Consider the following 17,588-nt stretch of genomic DNA (forward strand, 5'->3'; position numbering starts at 1 on the left):
TTTCTGAAGAAAGCTGAATAAAGGTCATTTGAAGATACGTTTTTGGGTGGTGATGAGCCTTGAAGTTGTACTAATTTTTTCCCATCTAGAAGCAGTCTGGGAGATTATTGGAATATATGTAACGATGAAAATATAATTGGACATATGAAAATTAATCATATTAATCAAAGCAGTATGCATATTCGAGTAGATCAAATTCATGATTTTCTTGTGACTCATGGTCAGTATGTCATGGTCAAGATCCTATGAATAAATATTTATAACAATAACTACGCGTGTCATTTATGTCCGTTTATGTGCCCATGGTTCCACCTGCTGGAATAGCTGACAATTTTGAAGAACATTTTTAAGTTATTTATTTGGTTATTTATAACATACCTGTACAAAATTGACCATGGTAAGAATAGCTTCCACCAAAATGCCACAGTTACTACTATTACTGTTACTGATGTACAAATTCAATTACGTTTGAACAGTAGTTTTAGTAAGGCATTTATTGGCTACAGTGCAGAACACGTCATCAAACCGCGACAGCGGCGGGTGTTTTTGTTCATAGTGAAACTGAAGCCGGTGATCTAAATGAAATAAGGCGTTGTCGTAAAATGGAAATAATTCTGTGTGAAGCACACGGTAAGTATCGTATTCTCACTTATCACCGTGTAAATGATTTACACTGAGCAATTTTACTTTTTAAGAAGTTTGTGTTCATTAGCAGTATAGCATCGGCTGTATGTAAGTTATAGCTTCTGATGCATGAGTGCGAAAGTACAGATTAAGTCTATTTATTATAATTGTTTTCAGGCAGTATATGCTTATTGAAGACTGGTGTAAAGGAAGGACCGAATAAGGGCAAAAGTTTTTATATTTGCACTGCGCGTGATGCAATACCCTGCAACTTTACACTGTCTACAGAGTAAGTGCACATACCTTTATGCATTATCAGAATATCAGCTTGTTTTCATTTTCACAATATGTATGGACACAGAATAAGTTGTTTTGTTTATAAATCAAATGTGCATGAGCAGTTTCCCTGCTCTAAATTCGTGTATGTTCTTCAGGATCCCCCCATCTCACTGCCTTCAACATGAGGACTCCATGGTTGAACTTCAAACATTAATTTACAATGAAAAACAGGGCAAATACAAGTAAGATTTACACTGTATCTGCTGTGAGAATGAAAATCCAGTGTTGGGGAGCACAGATCCAGTAGAGACCAATATGAATAATGAAGATCTATTTCTCATATTACTAATTATAAGCTAGTATAATGTTGGTTTTAGTAAGGTTAGTATTTTCACCAACAAATAATGGTTTTAAGTCATTTATTTCTATCTTTTGCTGTAGTGTGTCAGTAGGAAATATCAGTTTACATTTCCAAACATTCCTTTTATAATCCAGTGAGATTTTTGTTTGCACAAGGAGTCTGACAACAGCCAGTGCTCCACAGAGATCTGATCTCATCATCATCCAGTCTGTCTGGAATGACATGAAGAAACAGAACAAACTGAGACTAAATCCAGAAAAACTGTGGCAATCTGCAAGATGCTTCAAGAAGAGGCTTACCTGCAAAGCTACCTGAAAATCTATGCACAAGTGCACCTAGGGCAAAAGCTGCTTTAAACGCAAAGGATGGTCACACCACATGTTGATTTAATGTAGTTAACAGAAGTTAATTGGTTCATAAAATCTATTTATTACATTATTTTACACAAGTGCCTAAAACTTTTAACAGTGCTGTAGCTTTGTAGGTAGGTTTCTTGGAGAATCCTGGAGACGTTGCCACAGTTCTTCTGGATTTAGTCTGTCTCCGTTTTTTTATATATATTTTTTCAGTCCAGACAGACTGGATGATGATGAGATCAGATCTCTGTGGAGCACTGGCTGTTGTCAGACTCCTTGTGCAATCAAAAATCTAACTGAATTATTACAATTAATGGCAAAAGGAATGTTTGGAAATGTAAACTGATATTTCCTACTGACACACTACATCAAAAGATAGAAAGAACTGACTTTAAACCATTTTTAGCTGGTGAAAATATTAGTTGCCTAAGACTTTTGCACAGTATTGTGCATCAAACTTGTTTGTGTTGTACCTGTCATATTATGGGAATCACACAAAGTTCTTTGGTTCACTTTTCCAATGGAAAAACATCCAGTATTGTAATAATCACCATATTGATCAGTCTATTAATTACCATACATAATATTTTCAAGAAAAATAACACAATATATTGTAAAAAAAAAACAACATTCTCTAAACATGTCTATATTTTTCTAGGCACAATCCTTGTGTTAGATGGAAAAATAAAAGGTAATGAGGAAAGGTTTCTAAATCCAAGCCATGAATACTTTATTTCTTTCATTATCAGGTTGTTTTATCGTTGTGTGCTTGGAAGATCTGAAGGACAGAAGTGGTGTGGTTGTGTTCCATGGAGCGAGGTAGACATCTATCCTCTAAAATTATTTTAACATTCAATAAACATTTAGCATATGTGACCCTGGACCACAAAACCAGTCATAAGGTTAAATTTTACAAAACTGAGATTTATACATCATATGAAAGCTTAATAAATAAGCTTTCTATTGGTATATGGTTTGTTGGGATAGGACAATATTTGGCCGAGATACATCTATTTGAAAATCTGGAATCTGAGGGTGGAAAAAAATCAAAATACTGAGAAAATCACCTTTAAAGTTGTCCAAATTAGGTTCTTAACAATGCATATTACTAATCAAAAATTACATTTTGATATAATTACAGTAGGAATTTTACAAAAAATCTTCATGGAACATGATCTTTACTTAATTTCCTAATGATTTTTGGCATAAAAGAAAAATCAATAATTTTGACCCATACAATGTATTTTTGGCTATTGCTACAAACATACCCCAGCGACTTAAGACTGGTTTTGTGGTCCAGGGTCACATATTTGTAGTTAGCCTTATTTTTAATTCTGAATATATTTCTCACCACAATTCTTTACCACCTGCAGAAAGACCTCGAGAAAAGGACTGATTTGTCAGACAAAGATCTTCAATCCTCCAGCCTCACTCCTGTCAAAAACCCTTTCAAAGTCAAGAAAAGGCAGGACAAATCTTCAGAACGCAAGAGGGATCCAGATGCTGAAAAGGATAGAGGAGAGATCAATGGTGAAAATAAACATGTGAAGGGTAAAGATCATGGTAGTGCTAAAAAGAAAGAAGAGCGTTCCAAAACAAAAGAGACAGAAGGGAATAACAGGAATGGGTCAGATGGGCAAAGTGGCTTGGACAGGGAGGGGAAAGATTCTGGAGATTCAGAGTCTTGGAGGAACAAGAAACTTCCCGCTGGGATGAAGATAAAGAAGAGGGTGTCTGATGATGAGAGGCTGAGGAGCACATCAGAGGATGGGTCATGTCCCGAGAGTCCAAACTCTGTGGACGAAAGTGTTCAAGGACAGAGTGAATCCGAGACCAGCCTCAAAGACCAGCAGGAGAAGAAGCCGACAAAAACAGGCAGCTCTGCACAAAGCCCTTCAAAGAGCTCATCTGGATGTGATGATAAAGCTTCAGTAGAGACTGAAACAAAGGATGACCGCTCAAACAAGCAAAGCACTGCTAATTTAAAATTTGTTACAGATAAAACTCAAAGCCTGCAGAGCAAGAGCAGCTCACCCTCATGCTCTACATCACAGGATGTGGCAGTTTCTGAAAAGCCCACAGCACTTAATGTTCAGAAAACAGTACCTAACCAGAGTCAGGCGAAGGACCAGAAGGGCATAGCGCGCTTTGGTGAATGGAGCGATGAGGAGGATGATGTTCAGCTTGTGTCGGTACAGCCTCCCACCCAGCAGAGTGCTCCGACTCCAGCCGCACCTATTCAGAAAACGCTCACTTCTTATTTTGGTTTCCAGCCTGCTTCTAAAGTCCAGGTTCAGTCTGAGGACCCCAGGGCCCTTCATAGCCATCTCACAGCTCAGCTCAAGCAGAAGAAGGTTTGTCATCCTTTACTATTTACAGTTCATATTATGTGATAAGTGAATGATTGAATCAGTTGGTTATGCTTAAGATTTAACGCTCAGTTTTGTTCCCTCTGTACGTGCTCTGTAATTCCTAGGCCACTCTCTCAGTGGTGAATGTGTCAGCTCTGCCAGATAAAGGGGAGCGTTTGAAGAGTCAGGTGAAGGAGCTGGAAGACGCGCTGGAGTCTCTGAGCCTAAACACAGCTTCTCTGTCTGGTGAGATTCACTTTATTTTTGGGTCAGTGACAGTCATTATTTTGATGAGATCTATCTGTAAGGTATACAGTATACATTAATTTATACATAATATGACTTGAATGTACACTGCTGTTCAAAAGGTTGGGAATTTAGTAAGATTTTTAATGTTTTTTTTGTTTCTTATGCTCATTAAAATTCCATTTAATTGATCAAGAATACAGAAAAAAGTAATATTATGAAATATTATTAAATTTTAAAATAAGTTTTCTATTTTAATATATTTTAAAATATAATCTATTTCTGTGATGCAAAGCTGAATTTTCATCAGCCATTACTCCGGTCTTCAGTGTCACACAATCCTTCAGAAATCATTCTAATATGCTGATTTATTATCAATGTTGGAAACAGTTGTGCTGCTTAATGATTTGGAGCCTATGATACTTTTTCAGGATTCTTTAAATAAAAAGAACAGCATTCATTAAAAATAGAAATCTTTTCACTTTTTATCAATTTAACACACTGTTACTGAATAAATGTATTATTTCTTTTAAAGAAGGAAAGAAAGAAAACATTTACTGACCCTAAAATTTGAACCGCAGTGTATATTTTAGGAAAAGATTTATATTTTAAATAAATGCTGTTCTTTTTAATGTTTTATTCATCAAATAATTCTGAAAAAAGAGTATTACAGGTTCCAAAAAAAACATTAAGCAGCACAACTGTTACCAACATTGATAAAAGCATATTGATAATCAAGCATATTCCAATGATTCTGAAGGAATAAATTCTATATAGAGGCCACTATTTTAAATTGCAGTAATATGTCACAATATTACAGTCCCCCCCCCCCCCCCCCTGTATTTAACATCATATGTGACCCTGGACCACAAAACCAGTCTTAAGTCGCTGGGGTATGTTTGTAGCAATAGCCAAAAATACATTGCATGGGTCAAAATTCTTGATTTTTCTTTTATGCCAAAAATCATTAGGAAATTAAGTAAACATCATGTTCCATGAAGATTTTTTGTAAAATTCCTACTATACATATATCAAAATGTAATTTTTGATTAGTAATATGCATTGTTAAGAACCTAATTTGGACAACTTTAAAGGTGATTTTCTCAGTGTTTTGATTTTTTTCCACCCTCAGATTCCTGATTTTCAAATAGTTGTATCTCGGCCAAATATTGTCCTATCCTAACAAACCATACATCAATAGAAAGCTTATTTATTAAGCTTTCATGTGATGTATAAATCTCAGTTTTGTAAAATTTAACCTTATGACTGGTTTTGTGGTCCAGGGTCACATATAAATGCAGCTTTAAATTTTTTCTTTAAAACATTACTTCTTTAAATTCATTAAAAATCTTACTGATCCCAAGCCTTTGCAATGTACCTCTTTCATTAAGAGTATGTTTAAATAAATTAATACTTGTGATCAGTTTTGGTACATTAAAAAAGTGACATCAATATTTTTACAAAAGATTTTGATTCAAAATAATGTTATTTTAAACATTCTATTCATCCAAGAATCCTGAAAAAAAAAAAAAAATAATAAATGTTTCTTGAGCAGTAAATCAGCATGATTTCTGAGGGATCATTTGACACTGAAAACTAGAATAATGGCTGCTGAAAATTTGGCTTTGCCATCACAAATACATTTTAAAATAAATTTCAATAAAAGAGAGTAATTTAACTTGTAATAATATTCCACAATATTGCTGTATTTTATGATTAAATAAATGCAGCTTTGGTGAGCACAAGACATAAACAAAAATTTAAATAAAAAAACAAGTCTCTTAGATCATCAGAAAATTTGAAGATTTGTTCAGGTTGTAAAATGCTCCCTAAAAACATGATGTTTTTGAATAAATAATGGATAATAATTCAGCTTTATAAACTGAATATTGAAGGAATTTAAATGAAATCATTTTACTATTTAAATATAGAGTCTCAAGAGAAAGACAAATCACAGGCAGAACATAAAGCAGCACACAGCCATTCCAATCCATTCAGTCGTCCTGGAGGCACCATGCTCCTGCCCATAGCTCCAGCTCCCATGTTGAAGGAATCCTCTAGTAGCTCTCTAGGCCTCAACCTGAGCCAAGGTTGCTCTCAGATGTTTGGAGGTAGAGTGTTTAATCTCATTCTTCTCCTACAAATTGGCGCTTTCTGTGCTCATTTCATTTGTAAGTTTATTGATGTTCTAATTTGGCTGGTTGTCTCTGCAGTAAATCCTCAGAGCCAGGCTTTCTATGGTGGCAGGATGACTGAGAACAGACTGCTGGCTGTCCGCAATGCCACCACCGAGGCCATCGACCATCTGCACGACTCGCTGGAGTCCTGCCCTACAGAAGACACAGAGTCACCGGATCCCAAAGGAATCAAAGTAAGTCAGTTTGGCCTTTAAAGCTGTCTACACGTTATAATGCTGTCATAGTCAAATTTACATAAATGGTATAATACAGCTCTACTATATAAGAGAGTTTACTTCTGTGAAAGAGAGTTTTTGGAATCTGATTGTAGTATTTTCCAGTTCTAGATAAGTGTGAAAAAGAAAAATTATGGAAGAATGACTGTGTTTCCTGATTATTCTGCTTTGTAAAATATAAAATTTAAAGAAAGATATTCATTGTGCATTGATTGTGAGTGATAACCATCGATCTGTAAAATAGATTTGCAGACTAATAGACTTTTCACTGGTTTAATATTTGTTGTATCACATTTGTTGTGGAATTTGTTGATTGTTTAAAGTAAGCATTTTTTAAAGCTTGAATAGAAGATGCGCAAGTGACCGTAGCATTATGATTTTATTTCACAAGGTGGAGCTGTTGCCTCATCAGAGGAAAGCTCTGGCCTGGCTGCTGTGGAGAGAGACGCAGAAACCATGTGGAGGAATTTTGGGTAATACTCATTTTGATTGAGAGTGACATTTTATATGTGCATATAATTTAATATGTATATTTATAAAAAAAAATTTGTTGTTGTATTTAATCGATGCAATATTTAGTATAACTGGAAAGTTAGCCATGACAGGATGATCAAAGGTCCCAGTGTGAGTTTTGCAACATTACCTTGTCCTATTTATTATAGAGACACTTACCAAACAAATTAGTGAGAACTAAATATTGATTTAAAATTAAATTATGTTATAGTGTGATAAATGTTTTTTTTTCTTCAAATATTGAATATAAAACATTAGCGGTCATTATATACTGCTATTCAAAAGTATGGGATCAGTAAGATTTTTTTATGTTTTTAAAGAAGTCTCTTGTGCTAATCAAAGTTTCATTTATTTATAAAGTAATATTATGAAATATTATTGCAATTTAACAAGCAGTTTTCTATTTTAATATATGTTAAAATATAATTGTTTTTTGTAATGCAAAGCTGAATTTCCATAAGCCATTACTCCAGTCGTCAGTGTCACACAATCCTTCAGAAATTATTCTAATATGCTGATTTATTATAATGGTTGGAAACAGTTGTGCTGCTTTTTTTTTTTTTGAACCTGTGATACTTTTTTCAGGATTCTTTGATGAATTAAATTTCAAAAGAATAGCATTTATTCAAAATAGAAATCTTTTTTAACAATATAAGTCTTTACTATCACTTTTTTATATGTTTAACACATCTTTGCTGAATAAAAGTATTAATTTCTTTCAAAGAAAGAAAAAATGTACAGACCCCATACTTTGAACGGTAGTGTATATTGTTACAAAATATTTCTATTTTAAATCAATTCTGTTTTTTCAATAAAGAATCCTGGAAAAAGTATCACAGGTTCCAAAAAATATATATTAAGCAGCACAACTGTTTCCAACATTGCTAATAAATCAGTGTATTAGAATGATTTCTGAAGGATCTTGTGACCGTGAGAAATGGAGTAATGATGCTGAGAATTCAACTTTGCGTCACAGGAATAAATTCTATTTTAAATTATGTTAAAAACGAAGACCACTATTTTAAATTGCAATAATATTTCACAATATTACTGTTTTTTCCTGTATTTTAAATCAGATAAACATAGCCTTGATGAGCAAAAAAGACTACTTTAAAAAACATTACAAATCTTACTGATCTCAAACTTTTGTACGGCAGTGTACACAAAGTATTTGACTGTGGAATGCTGCCACTGACCAATTCAGTTCACTGTCTACATAAAAGTTGTTGTTTTTTTTCACCATGAAATTAAGTCTCTACACCCTTTTCACACTTCCAGCATGCTGAGAACCCAGGTTGTCATAATTTAGTTTTTCCTAAATAAATTCATGACATTATTTCCATGACTTTTGGATGTCAAAATTACTTTAAGTTAACTTTTTTTGTATTTTAGTGGCAAGGTAACACTAATGATGCTACAAATGTACATTCACACCTTTGCTAGATTTATTTTTAGATTCAATATTAATAACTGGAAATGTGTCATCACAATCTGTGAAAAGGGATCATTAAACTTGCTTTTATTTTTATTTATTAATTGTTTTAATAAATTTTATTTTTTTGTTGTTGTTAAGCTGATGACATGGGCTTGGGAAAGACCCTCACAATGATCTCCCTCATTCTGTCTCAAAAGAAGAAGGATAAGAAAATGGAGGAATGGATCTCTAAAAATGGTATCCATTACTAAATAGTTCACAATCTTAGATTTTAAATTGTTTCTGTGTATATTTGTGTGTTTTATTTGATACCGGATCTGCATCCTCAGATTCAGCCATAGTGCCGTCTCAGGGGACATTGATCATCTGTCCTGCTTCTCTGGTGCATCACTGGAAGAAAGAGATTGACAAGCGTGTGAAGAGTAGTCGCCTCAGTGTGTATTTGTACCATGGACCCAACCGACAGAGGAGTACAAGCGTGTAGGCCACTCACTTACATACACATCAACAGACGGATCATATACACGTGTCTGTTAAGCATTTAGCAAACCATACATTATGTTTGAGTGCAAAATGAAATTCACATGCATGCACATTCAGTGGTGCCAAAAATTACTTCGACACTTCAGTTGCACTTAAAATACAAAATATCTAACCATGTGGCATGTTTTTCACCATCTGTCTATCTACCCATCTGATCACAGATGTATTTTTAGTGGATCTGTGAAGTCAGCTCCTTTTAGGGTTGTACTATATTTAAAAAAACAACATGTCACTTGGTTATTGCTGTTGGTGGTTTCTCTCACTTTTTTTGCTCATCATCTTGCGTAATCTCTTATCCTCTTTTGCCAATCTGTGTCTTTACCAGCCTTGCTGAGCATGATGTTGTGATCACCACATACAGTCTGGTCTCTAAGGAGATCCCTGTGCAGAAGGAGGATGCAGAGAAACCCTCTAAGGACTCTGATCATGTGGTATGAATAGTGACTTCAACATCCGAACGATTCATTTAATTGGCTAAGATGTTTAAGAGCCTGAACCTGTTTTGTTGTCTAAAAAGTTATTTTAAGTACCCTTTTTCTTCTCGTCTTAGGCAACAGAGCTGTCTCCTCTTTTACGTGTTGCCTGGGCACGTGTGATTCTCGATGAAGCGCACAGCATTAAGAATCCTAAAGTGCAGACGTCCATGGCGGTGTGTAAGCTGCGGGCCCGATCCCGCTGGGCTGTTACTGGAACCCCCATTCAGAACAACCTGCTGGATATGTATTCCCTGCTCAAGTACGATCGGTTTGCCACAAAAGTCTTCCACACTGGAAGTTTTCTAGCTATTCAAGACACATTACACCACAAATTTAGCCGTAACAACATCCAGGATCTCAAGCAGGCATCATAAATGTGTGGGAACAAGGAACATTTTTGGCATCAATTTTGTTTTTTTGTATCCTGGAGAGAAAAAAAACATGCCTTTTGATGTTTACAGTCCTTATCTAAAACCCATTTTTTTTTTAAGCATTTGCCATCTCATCCAAAGTGACATTGGATTCAAGGCATAGAATTTAACTGTTGTTGTAATTCCTCAGATATCTAACATGTGATCTTGACATTGCTGGCGTCATGCTCTATTGTTCAAGATGATGAATGCAAAGTGTCTCAGTCTGAACAGGCATATCTGATTTTAAGTGTTTCCATAGGTCAGGACTCAACATGTATGTAGGGCCACACACTGTGCTCAGTTTTTTTTCTGTGCTCAAAAATCTCACTCTTTCCTCACATGGCAATTTAACATGTAGAAAAGGGTGAATCGTTTTAGTGCGCAATGAGGCAAAGTATATGTTTTAAATGTCTCAGACCCCCAGAAGCTTTTGTGATACACATTAAGAAGCTTTTGGATATAGTTTTTCCAGACAGCAAATAATCTGCAGCACAGTGCTTAAACAACACTGTTATAGTGATTTACTTCCTTTAACCGCTGTTGTTTTTGCACATGTTGTGCAGGTTTCTGAGATGCTCTCCATTTGATGAATATAAGCTGTGGAAGGCTCAGGTGGATAATGGCTCAAAGAGAGGAGGAGAGAGACTGAACATCCTTACCAGAGCTCTGCTGCTTCGCAGGACCAAAGATCAGATGGACGCTACTGGAAAACCACTGGTACACACACAAACTCAATGTTTAGTTCTTATACCCTAGAAACAATTGAAAAACTAAAGTGTTGAAAAGTTGGAAATATAAGGACAGTGTGTGGCTTCATGCCTGGAAATGAATATGGAAGTTATCCGTAATCACAAATTACACACATTTATTAAAAAATTAATTGGTCATCTGAGTAATCCTGAAACATCTATGCTTCTGTTTCAGGTGTCTCTGCCTGATCGGACCTGTGAGGTTCACAGATTGAAGCTGTCTGAAGATGAACAGGCTGTATATGATGTCGTGTTTGCACAATCCAGGTATATTATTTCACTGAACATCCATCTGTTTGCCTAATCACTATTTACATTTGATGTTTTGCATGCATGGTGTGATTATCTTGTGTTTTTTTTTCTCCCCAGGTCCACACTACAGAACTATCTTAAGAGACATGAAGAAGGAAACACTAAAAAGGGGGACAGTAGTAATCCTTTTGAGAAAGGTAAGCAGTCTCTGTCACATCACCTCTTACTGTAAGAGAAGGATTGAGTTTAGCCAAAGCCCAAAGATTATCAAGGCATGTGATCCAAGTTGACCGTTACACTTTCTCAAAGTAAGTAATACAGACCCTCTCATATCCCAATAGAAAGAAAATCTATGATTTATCTCCAACTCTAATCAAACACCTCTGAACCAGCTAATCAAGGTCTTACTAGGTGTACTTAAAACTTCCAGGCAGGTGTGTTGTGGCAAGTTCGAGCTAAACTCTGTAGGAAACCGGCCCTCCAGGATCAAATTTGATGACCCCTGTCTTATGGCAAGCCCCAAAAGGTCAAATGCACTTCACATATTAATTAAACTCTTCATTAACCCCAAAATGTGCCAAAAAAATATCCCCACACCATTACATAACCGGCAGCAGTCTAAATCATTGATGCAAGGCAGGATGGATCCATGCATTCATGTCGTTTACGCCAAATTCTGACCCTACAACTGAATTTTGTGGCAAAAATCGAGACTCATTAAACCAGGCAATCTTCTGTTGTCCAATTTTGGTGAGCCCATGCGACTATTAGTCTTAGTTTCCTGTTCATCGCTGACAGCAGTGTCACCTGGTGTGGTCTTCTGGTGCCCGATCTGCTTCAAAGTTTGATGTGTTGTGCATTCGAATGTGTTGCATTCATGCTCTAAGTGTCCCTAAGTTGTAACAGTGGTTATTTGAGGTGCTGTTGCTTTTCTATCAGCTCAAACCAGTCTGGCCAATCTCATCTGGCTTCTGGCATTAACTAGGCATTTTTGCCCACAGATATTTTCTTTTTTTTCTGGCCATTCTCTGTAAACCGTGGAGTTGGTTGTGTGTGAACAACCCCAGTAGATCAGCAGTTTCTGAACTACTCAGTTCAGTCAGTTAGGCACCAACAACAATGCCAAAATCACATTTCTTCCCCATTCTGATACTCATTTTGAACTTGACCATAGCTGCATCCCAGTTTAGAGGCTGTGCCCTTTGAAAGCTGCATTTACATTTGCTAGGCAACAAGATTAATCCTTTGTAGGCTAGAGCGTCCCATTTAACATTGTTTGGTCCAAACTTCCCAGCCTTTGAAAATGTGATCCTTGTAGTCATCGTTCTTCAAAGGATCCAGCCTTCAAGATTGGCCTAATGAATCTGCCCTTGAGTGTAGTTCAGGGCTTGTGTAGGAATGTTCATTTACTGATACAGGGAAAGAAGGTAACTGAGAGCTTGTTTGTGTCTCAGTCGCACGGGAGTTCGGGATGTCTCAGCAGGAACCTCTGTCTTCATCTCAGCAGCCTCAGGCCTCCAGCACCATCCACATCCTGTCACTGCTGCTGCGTCTCAGGCAGTGCTGCTGCCACCTGTCTCTGCTCAAGAAGGTGATGTTCCCTCTCTGTGTCACAAACTCTTATTACACGCTCTCAAGTACTGACACATGTATGCTGTATGTTTTTTCCAGACTCTGGATCAGACGGAGCTACAAGGGGATGGTGTAGCTCTGTCTCTAGAAGAGCAGCTGTGTGCTCTGTCTCTGTCTGAGCCCTCAGGTTCTGACCCTAAAGACACTGTGTCCCTCAACGGCAACCGCTTCTCCTCTGAGCTCTTCAAGGACACTCGTGAAAGCACTAAGGTGAACATGCTCTCCTACACCCTGCTGTACCCAGTCTCCAGTATCCAACTTTTCCTATACCCCATAATGCTTTGAGCAAACTATTTGAGCAACTTCCAGGGGAGTTACAATTTTATTTTAAAGCACCATGTGAAATCCGGGGAAGGAATGTCAGTGATTTAAAAAATGTGAGTGAGATAAAAACAAAAGAGAAGACTGCAGCTATGCAGTGTCTGTTGTCATTTTCAGTACAATGAAATGCAAAGAAAAAATAACAAAAAACTGGCCAAGATGAACATCCTTGAATAGAAATTTTCTAAACCCGAAGTGCCACCCTAATTTTAAATACAGTATACTGGCTCGTTCAGAGAAAGTGGATATTGGCCTGTGTGTTATTTGTCACTGTGCTCTTTGTGAGGATGTTATTTGTTTATTTATTTCAGATTTCAGCCATTCTGACAGAGTTGAGAGAAATTAAGAAGAAAGATCAAAAAAGGTATGTCAACTGGAGTTCGCAGTTTAGGTAAACAATAAAACCTTAAAATATCTTTAGATGTCTATCTGGGTTGTATCATCAATATGAATGGTGTGATCCACATGAATAATTCCTATGTGTGGGAAGCCTAAATAATGTGTCTTTATTATGAACAATACTTTTTGGATTTTATCATAAACCTAACATTTTCCACTGAGGTAAAAGTCATTAGAAGACACGTTTCTTCCCTATGTCTTTGTCATTTAATCTCATTAAACAGTCAGTCTATCATTGTTTCATCATGTACCTTATTGATATTCCCAAAAGTCAGTTTGTAATTTCTGTTATTTGTCAATTTTGAACGCTGCTTGGCAGTGTGATTGTGTCTCAGTGGACCAGCATGCTGCACATTGTTTCTATTCACTTGGAGAAAATGGGTCTGAAGTTTGCAGTAATTGATGGCACCGTCAATCCCAAACGCAGAATGGACCTAGTGGAGGAGTTCAACACTAACCCTAAAGGACCACAGGTATGTGGTGTATTCCTTCAAATTGATATCACAGAGGGTCTGACCTTTCATGTATTGTTTAATTTGTTGATGTCTGTAATTTAACTGCTAATGTGTTTAGTTGGTTTATTTGTTAGGAGTTAGGAAGATGTTCATTGTTTGTCTTAATATTGCAGGTGATGTTGGTGTCTCTGTGTGCTGGAGGTGTGGGAATCAATCTGATTGGAGGGAATCATCTGTTTCTCATGGACATGCACTGGTGAGTCACTTTAGGTTCTTAAGAAGTTTAAATGAATATGTATTAATAGCAATTTCAGTGTTACACAGAAGACCTTTACATAAGTAAGTCCAGTTGCTGGTTTGAATGCTGGTTACACCATTAGTCTGAAGACTATTTTTATAAAATTGAACAGTAAAATGCAAACAATAACTGCTTTGGTTCATAGTGCAAACAGACTAAATGAATGTGTATAAGAACTAGGCCTTCATTCACAGGAATCCAGCACTAGAGGACCAGGCCTGTGATCGGATTTATAGGGTTGGACAATCCCGGGATGTTACAATTCACAGGTGAGGAATTGATGTTACTCCCAGGTGAAAAACAAGTGCACTCCCATAATGTACTCTATTTTCACGCTCTAATTTTGTACTTAATATACAAAAAATTATTCTTTAGAACATCTTAAGAACATCTAAGTGTACTCAAATGTGCTGTTTTGGGACACCATGAATATGAACTAAAATGTGCTTTTAACATGCTATCTTTGTATTTAAAAATGTATTTAGTTACCACTTGTAGTATACTTGAACCCACTAGTGTATGAAAGATGGGTTCAAGTGTACTACAAGTGGTAACTAATGTAAGGGAAACAGGTCAATTTAGCGCAAAGGGAATTGATCCAGATTTTATAGGGAATTCGAACAGAATGCTGTTCTACAGCTGTTCACTCAGTGCGCGATTCATGGAACGAGCCGTATAACATCAACTCTGCAATGGTTATTACTATCCAGAATATAGTAAAAAACACTATTTATTAGAACAGTAACAAGACGGCAGTTTAAGACATTAACTTGTAAGCACAAAACACAAGATACCTCTCTTTTCTATAAAAAATAAGACTTTATTGGATAAATCTAAGACATAAACTAATCTAACACATAAACACACGCATTCACACAGGTTGCAGAAAGAGAGAGAAAGTGAGGAAAGAATGAGTTTAGAAGAGTGAAAATATGAAATCCCAAGTTTATAGCAATATTTGCAATTGCTTAGACCTGAGAAACCATCAGTAATCGAATTAACCCTCGCATTGAGTTCTTCAATTAGGCTATTAAACTTTATATCAAATGCACCAGTTCAGCTAGAATCTGGAGGTTGTACTTGCATTGCATTTGTGTTGAGGGAATTTGTTTTGTCACGTCTTTGCAAAAAGGGAGTCCGCCAAGGTTGCTGATTGGTTGGAAGTTCTGTGGTCATTCGATGTGATGTCTTGGGCGTTGGCACAGCATTACGGAAAAAATTACTCAGAACACACAACTCTCATGGAAAGAAAAAGACTAAAATAAAAGACAGAAGTGTAACGATCTCAAAGAACGCAAAAAGTGGCGTCAAAACTGATGGCAAAATGCATGACTAAAAGCAAGGTTAAAGGCTTAAAGCTACATTTTTATGGTGTCCTTGGTTTTTAAACTCGGTCAAGACACCAGTCTTATGGTCTTAGCTCAGGATATTATTATCAGTTATATCTTATCAGTCACAATGTCCAAATTTTTCCACTCTTGCAGGGTATATAATATAAGAATATAATACATTTTACAAAGAATCGATTAATAGAAACGTTTAAAGTTTTCAACCTCGTACATACCAAATACAATTATAAACCCTTAAGCTATCCAGTAGTTATTAAAAGGACATACACAATGGGTGATTAGAACATAAGACAAATGTGTGGGTTAAATACATAATACAGAGTTATACATAGAAATTAGTCATAAGTCCTTTAGCATCATTTAGGTGCATATATACACATGGAAAGGCAGTTTTTGTGCCATTCTGTGCATGTGATGGTATGTTCTCTGAGCCAAAAGATAGAAGGTCTAGAAGGTGCCTGGTCTTTGTCTTGAGTGGGGAAAAGCAATCCTAGGAAGTCTTTAGCTCATGATTTCCATCTTGGATTTACATGTAATGGTCATGGTGTGCATCTCTTTGATCTTGGTTACTTGCCCCAAATTTGACAACCTCCTTCCTGAGCTGCGATTATCAATAAGTGTTCTTTTGTTTTAATGCTGCAAGCTGTTCAAAGCTCCTAGTTAGTTGGTTAGACTCGCTTCAGACTCGTGGCACCAGGGTATCACGGACAGATTTATGGCATTGTCTGGTTATCCTGAGCCTCTTTGTGGAATTTGGCTCTTTGGGTTGTTTCAACACTTCTAATCGAATCTTCTGATTCACTCTGATATGCTACACTAAATACGTTAGGAATAATTTTTACTATATTAAGTACAAAATTAGTGCGTGAGAAAAGAGCACTTTAGGTACATCATCGAAGTGCACTTTTTTTCACCCGGGCTTGTATTCAGTTACAGACAAGTTAAACAGTCAAGTAGTGGTTCCTAATGATGGGAAAAAAGGCCGCTTCATCAATCAGACATGAGCAAAATAAATTTTGTATAGATTTTGAGGTAATATGGCATGTGGCATATTTTCGTATCAAGCAAAGAAGCATTAGCAACAGTCAGACTAATTGCATGGTGTTGTGTGTCAATCTTTCCTCAGGTTTGTTTGTGATGGTACAGTGGAAGACAAAATCTCTTCACTACAGGAAAAGAAGAAGGAGCTGGCTCAGAAAGTCTTGTCTGGAACTGGATCAACGTTCACTAAACTGTCTCTGGCAGATCTCAGGGTCATCTTCGGTGTGTGATATGTATTTTATTTTAGAAAGCTAAGGTTAATCTACACAACATAATTTTATTTATGTGTGTTGTTGTCTTGAACCCTGCATTGTATTTCTTGGAAGATGTCATGAAATCAAAGACTTCATGTTCAAATGGTTAATGCTTATATTGAATAAATATAAAGGATAACTCTATATAATTGTCATGAAATTTGTTTTCCATCTCAGGTCCTTGCTAAACAAGGCAAAGGGTGTTTAAAAATTACAGTAATGCCAATCACAGGGATTAAAGTTCTCTGTCGCTACGACAGATTTCCGTTACCTGCAACAAGTCTATGACAGATTTCCGTCAATTAGGGAAAGTGAGGGGCATTGTTATAGCGCGTTGTTGTTGTTGTTGTTGTTCTGCCGGCAAACCAAAAATCATCCCGGCTGCGGCTGCAGCTTTTCAGTGACAACATAGTGACGCCGCTTGCATCATTCACAGTCGGGTAATTATCAGAGAACACAGAGCAGAACTTGAATTTCGGCGCATGTATTAATAGTTAATCTATTTAAAACATTTAAATACTTTGAACCTAGATAGCAAGGTGACCGATACAATGTTGAGGTTTCATCCAAACCATCATCTTGGTTGAGACTAACATTTCAAAACTTAAAAGTAAATTTTAATGAACCTTTTATCACAGTTCATGGCTGGTAGTACAATAATATTCTAGTAACTATGGTAAGAAAACCACTGTATTAAATTATATGACATAACTTATGTGTGTTCACCTTAATAACAAATTTATTAACTTTAAATAAAAAAAAGTTTACACATTCTATTGTGTATTGTTTTGTTATATTTAAATATTTAAAGTAAATAAATATTTCAAA

At 36.3% G+C, this 17,588-nt stretch overlaps 1 protein-coding gene across 1 annotated transcript; it reads left to right on the plus strand.

Moving 5' to 3' along the window:
- The first annotated feature begins 540 nt into the window (after positions 1-540).
- On the plus strand, positions 541-16,898 carry LOC141340588 (transcription termination factor 2-like). Its single transcript, XM_073845623.1, has 23 exons — positions 541-630; positions 802-913; positions 1,059-1,145; positions 2,370-2,439; positions 2,994-3,974; positions 4,097-4,217; positions 6,149-6,328; positions 6,431-6,588; positions 7,022-7,103; positions 8,717-8,815; positions 8,908-9,058; positions 9,447-9,552; positions 9,672-9,856; positions 10,574-10,727; positions 10,935-11,026; positions 11,129-11,208; positions 12,466-12,602; positions 12,683-12,853; positions 13,276-13,328; positions 13,683-13,836; positions 13,992-14,074; positions 14,311-14,385; positions 16,592-16,898. Exons 1-23 carry the CDS (start codon positions 603-605, stop codon positions 16,734-16,736), a joined length of 3,504 nt encoding a protein of 1,167 aa, XP_073701724.1. The 5' UTR covers positions 541-602; the 3' UTR covers positions 16,737-16,898.
- The last annotated feature ends 690 nt before the right edge of the window (positions 16,899-17,588 follow it).

Source organism: Garra rufa, chromosome 8 (genome assembly GCF_049309525.1).
Source record: "Garra rufa chromosome 8, GarRuf1.0, whole genome shotgun sequence".
Taxonomy (NCBI): domain Eukaryota; kingdom Metazoa; phylum Chordata; class Actinopteri; order Cypriniformes; family Cyprinidae; genus Garra; species Garra rufa.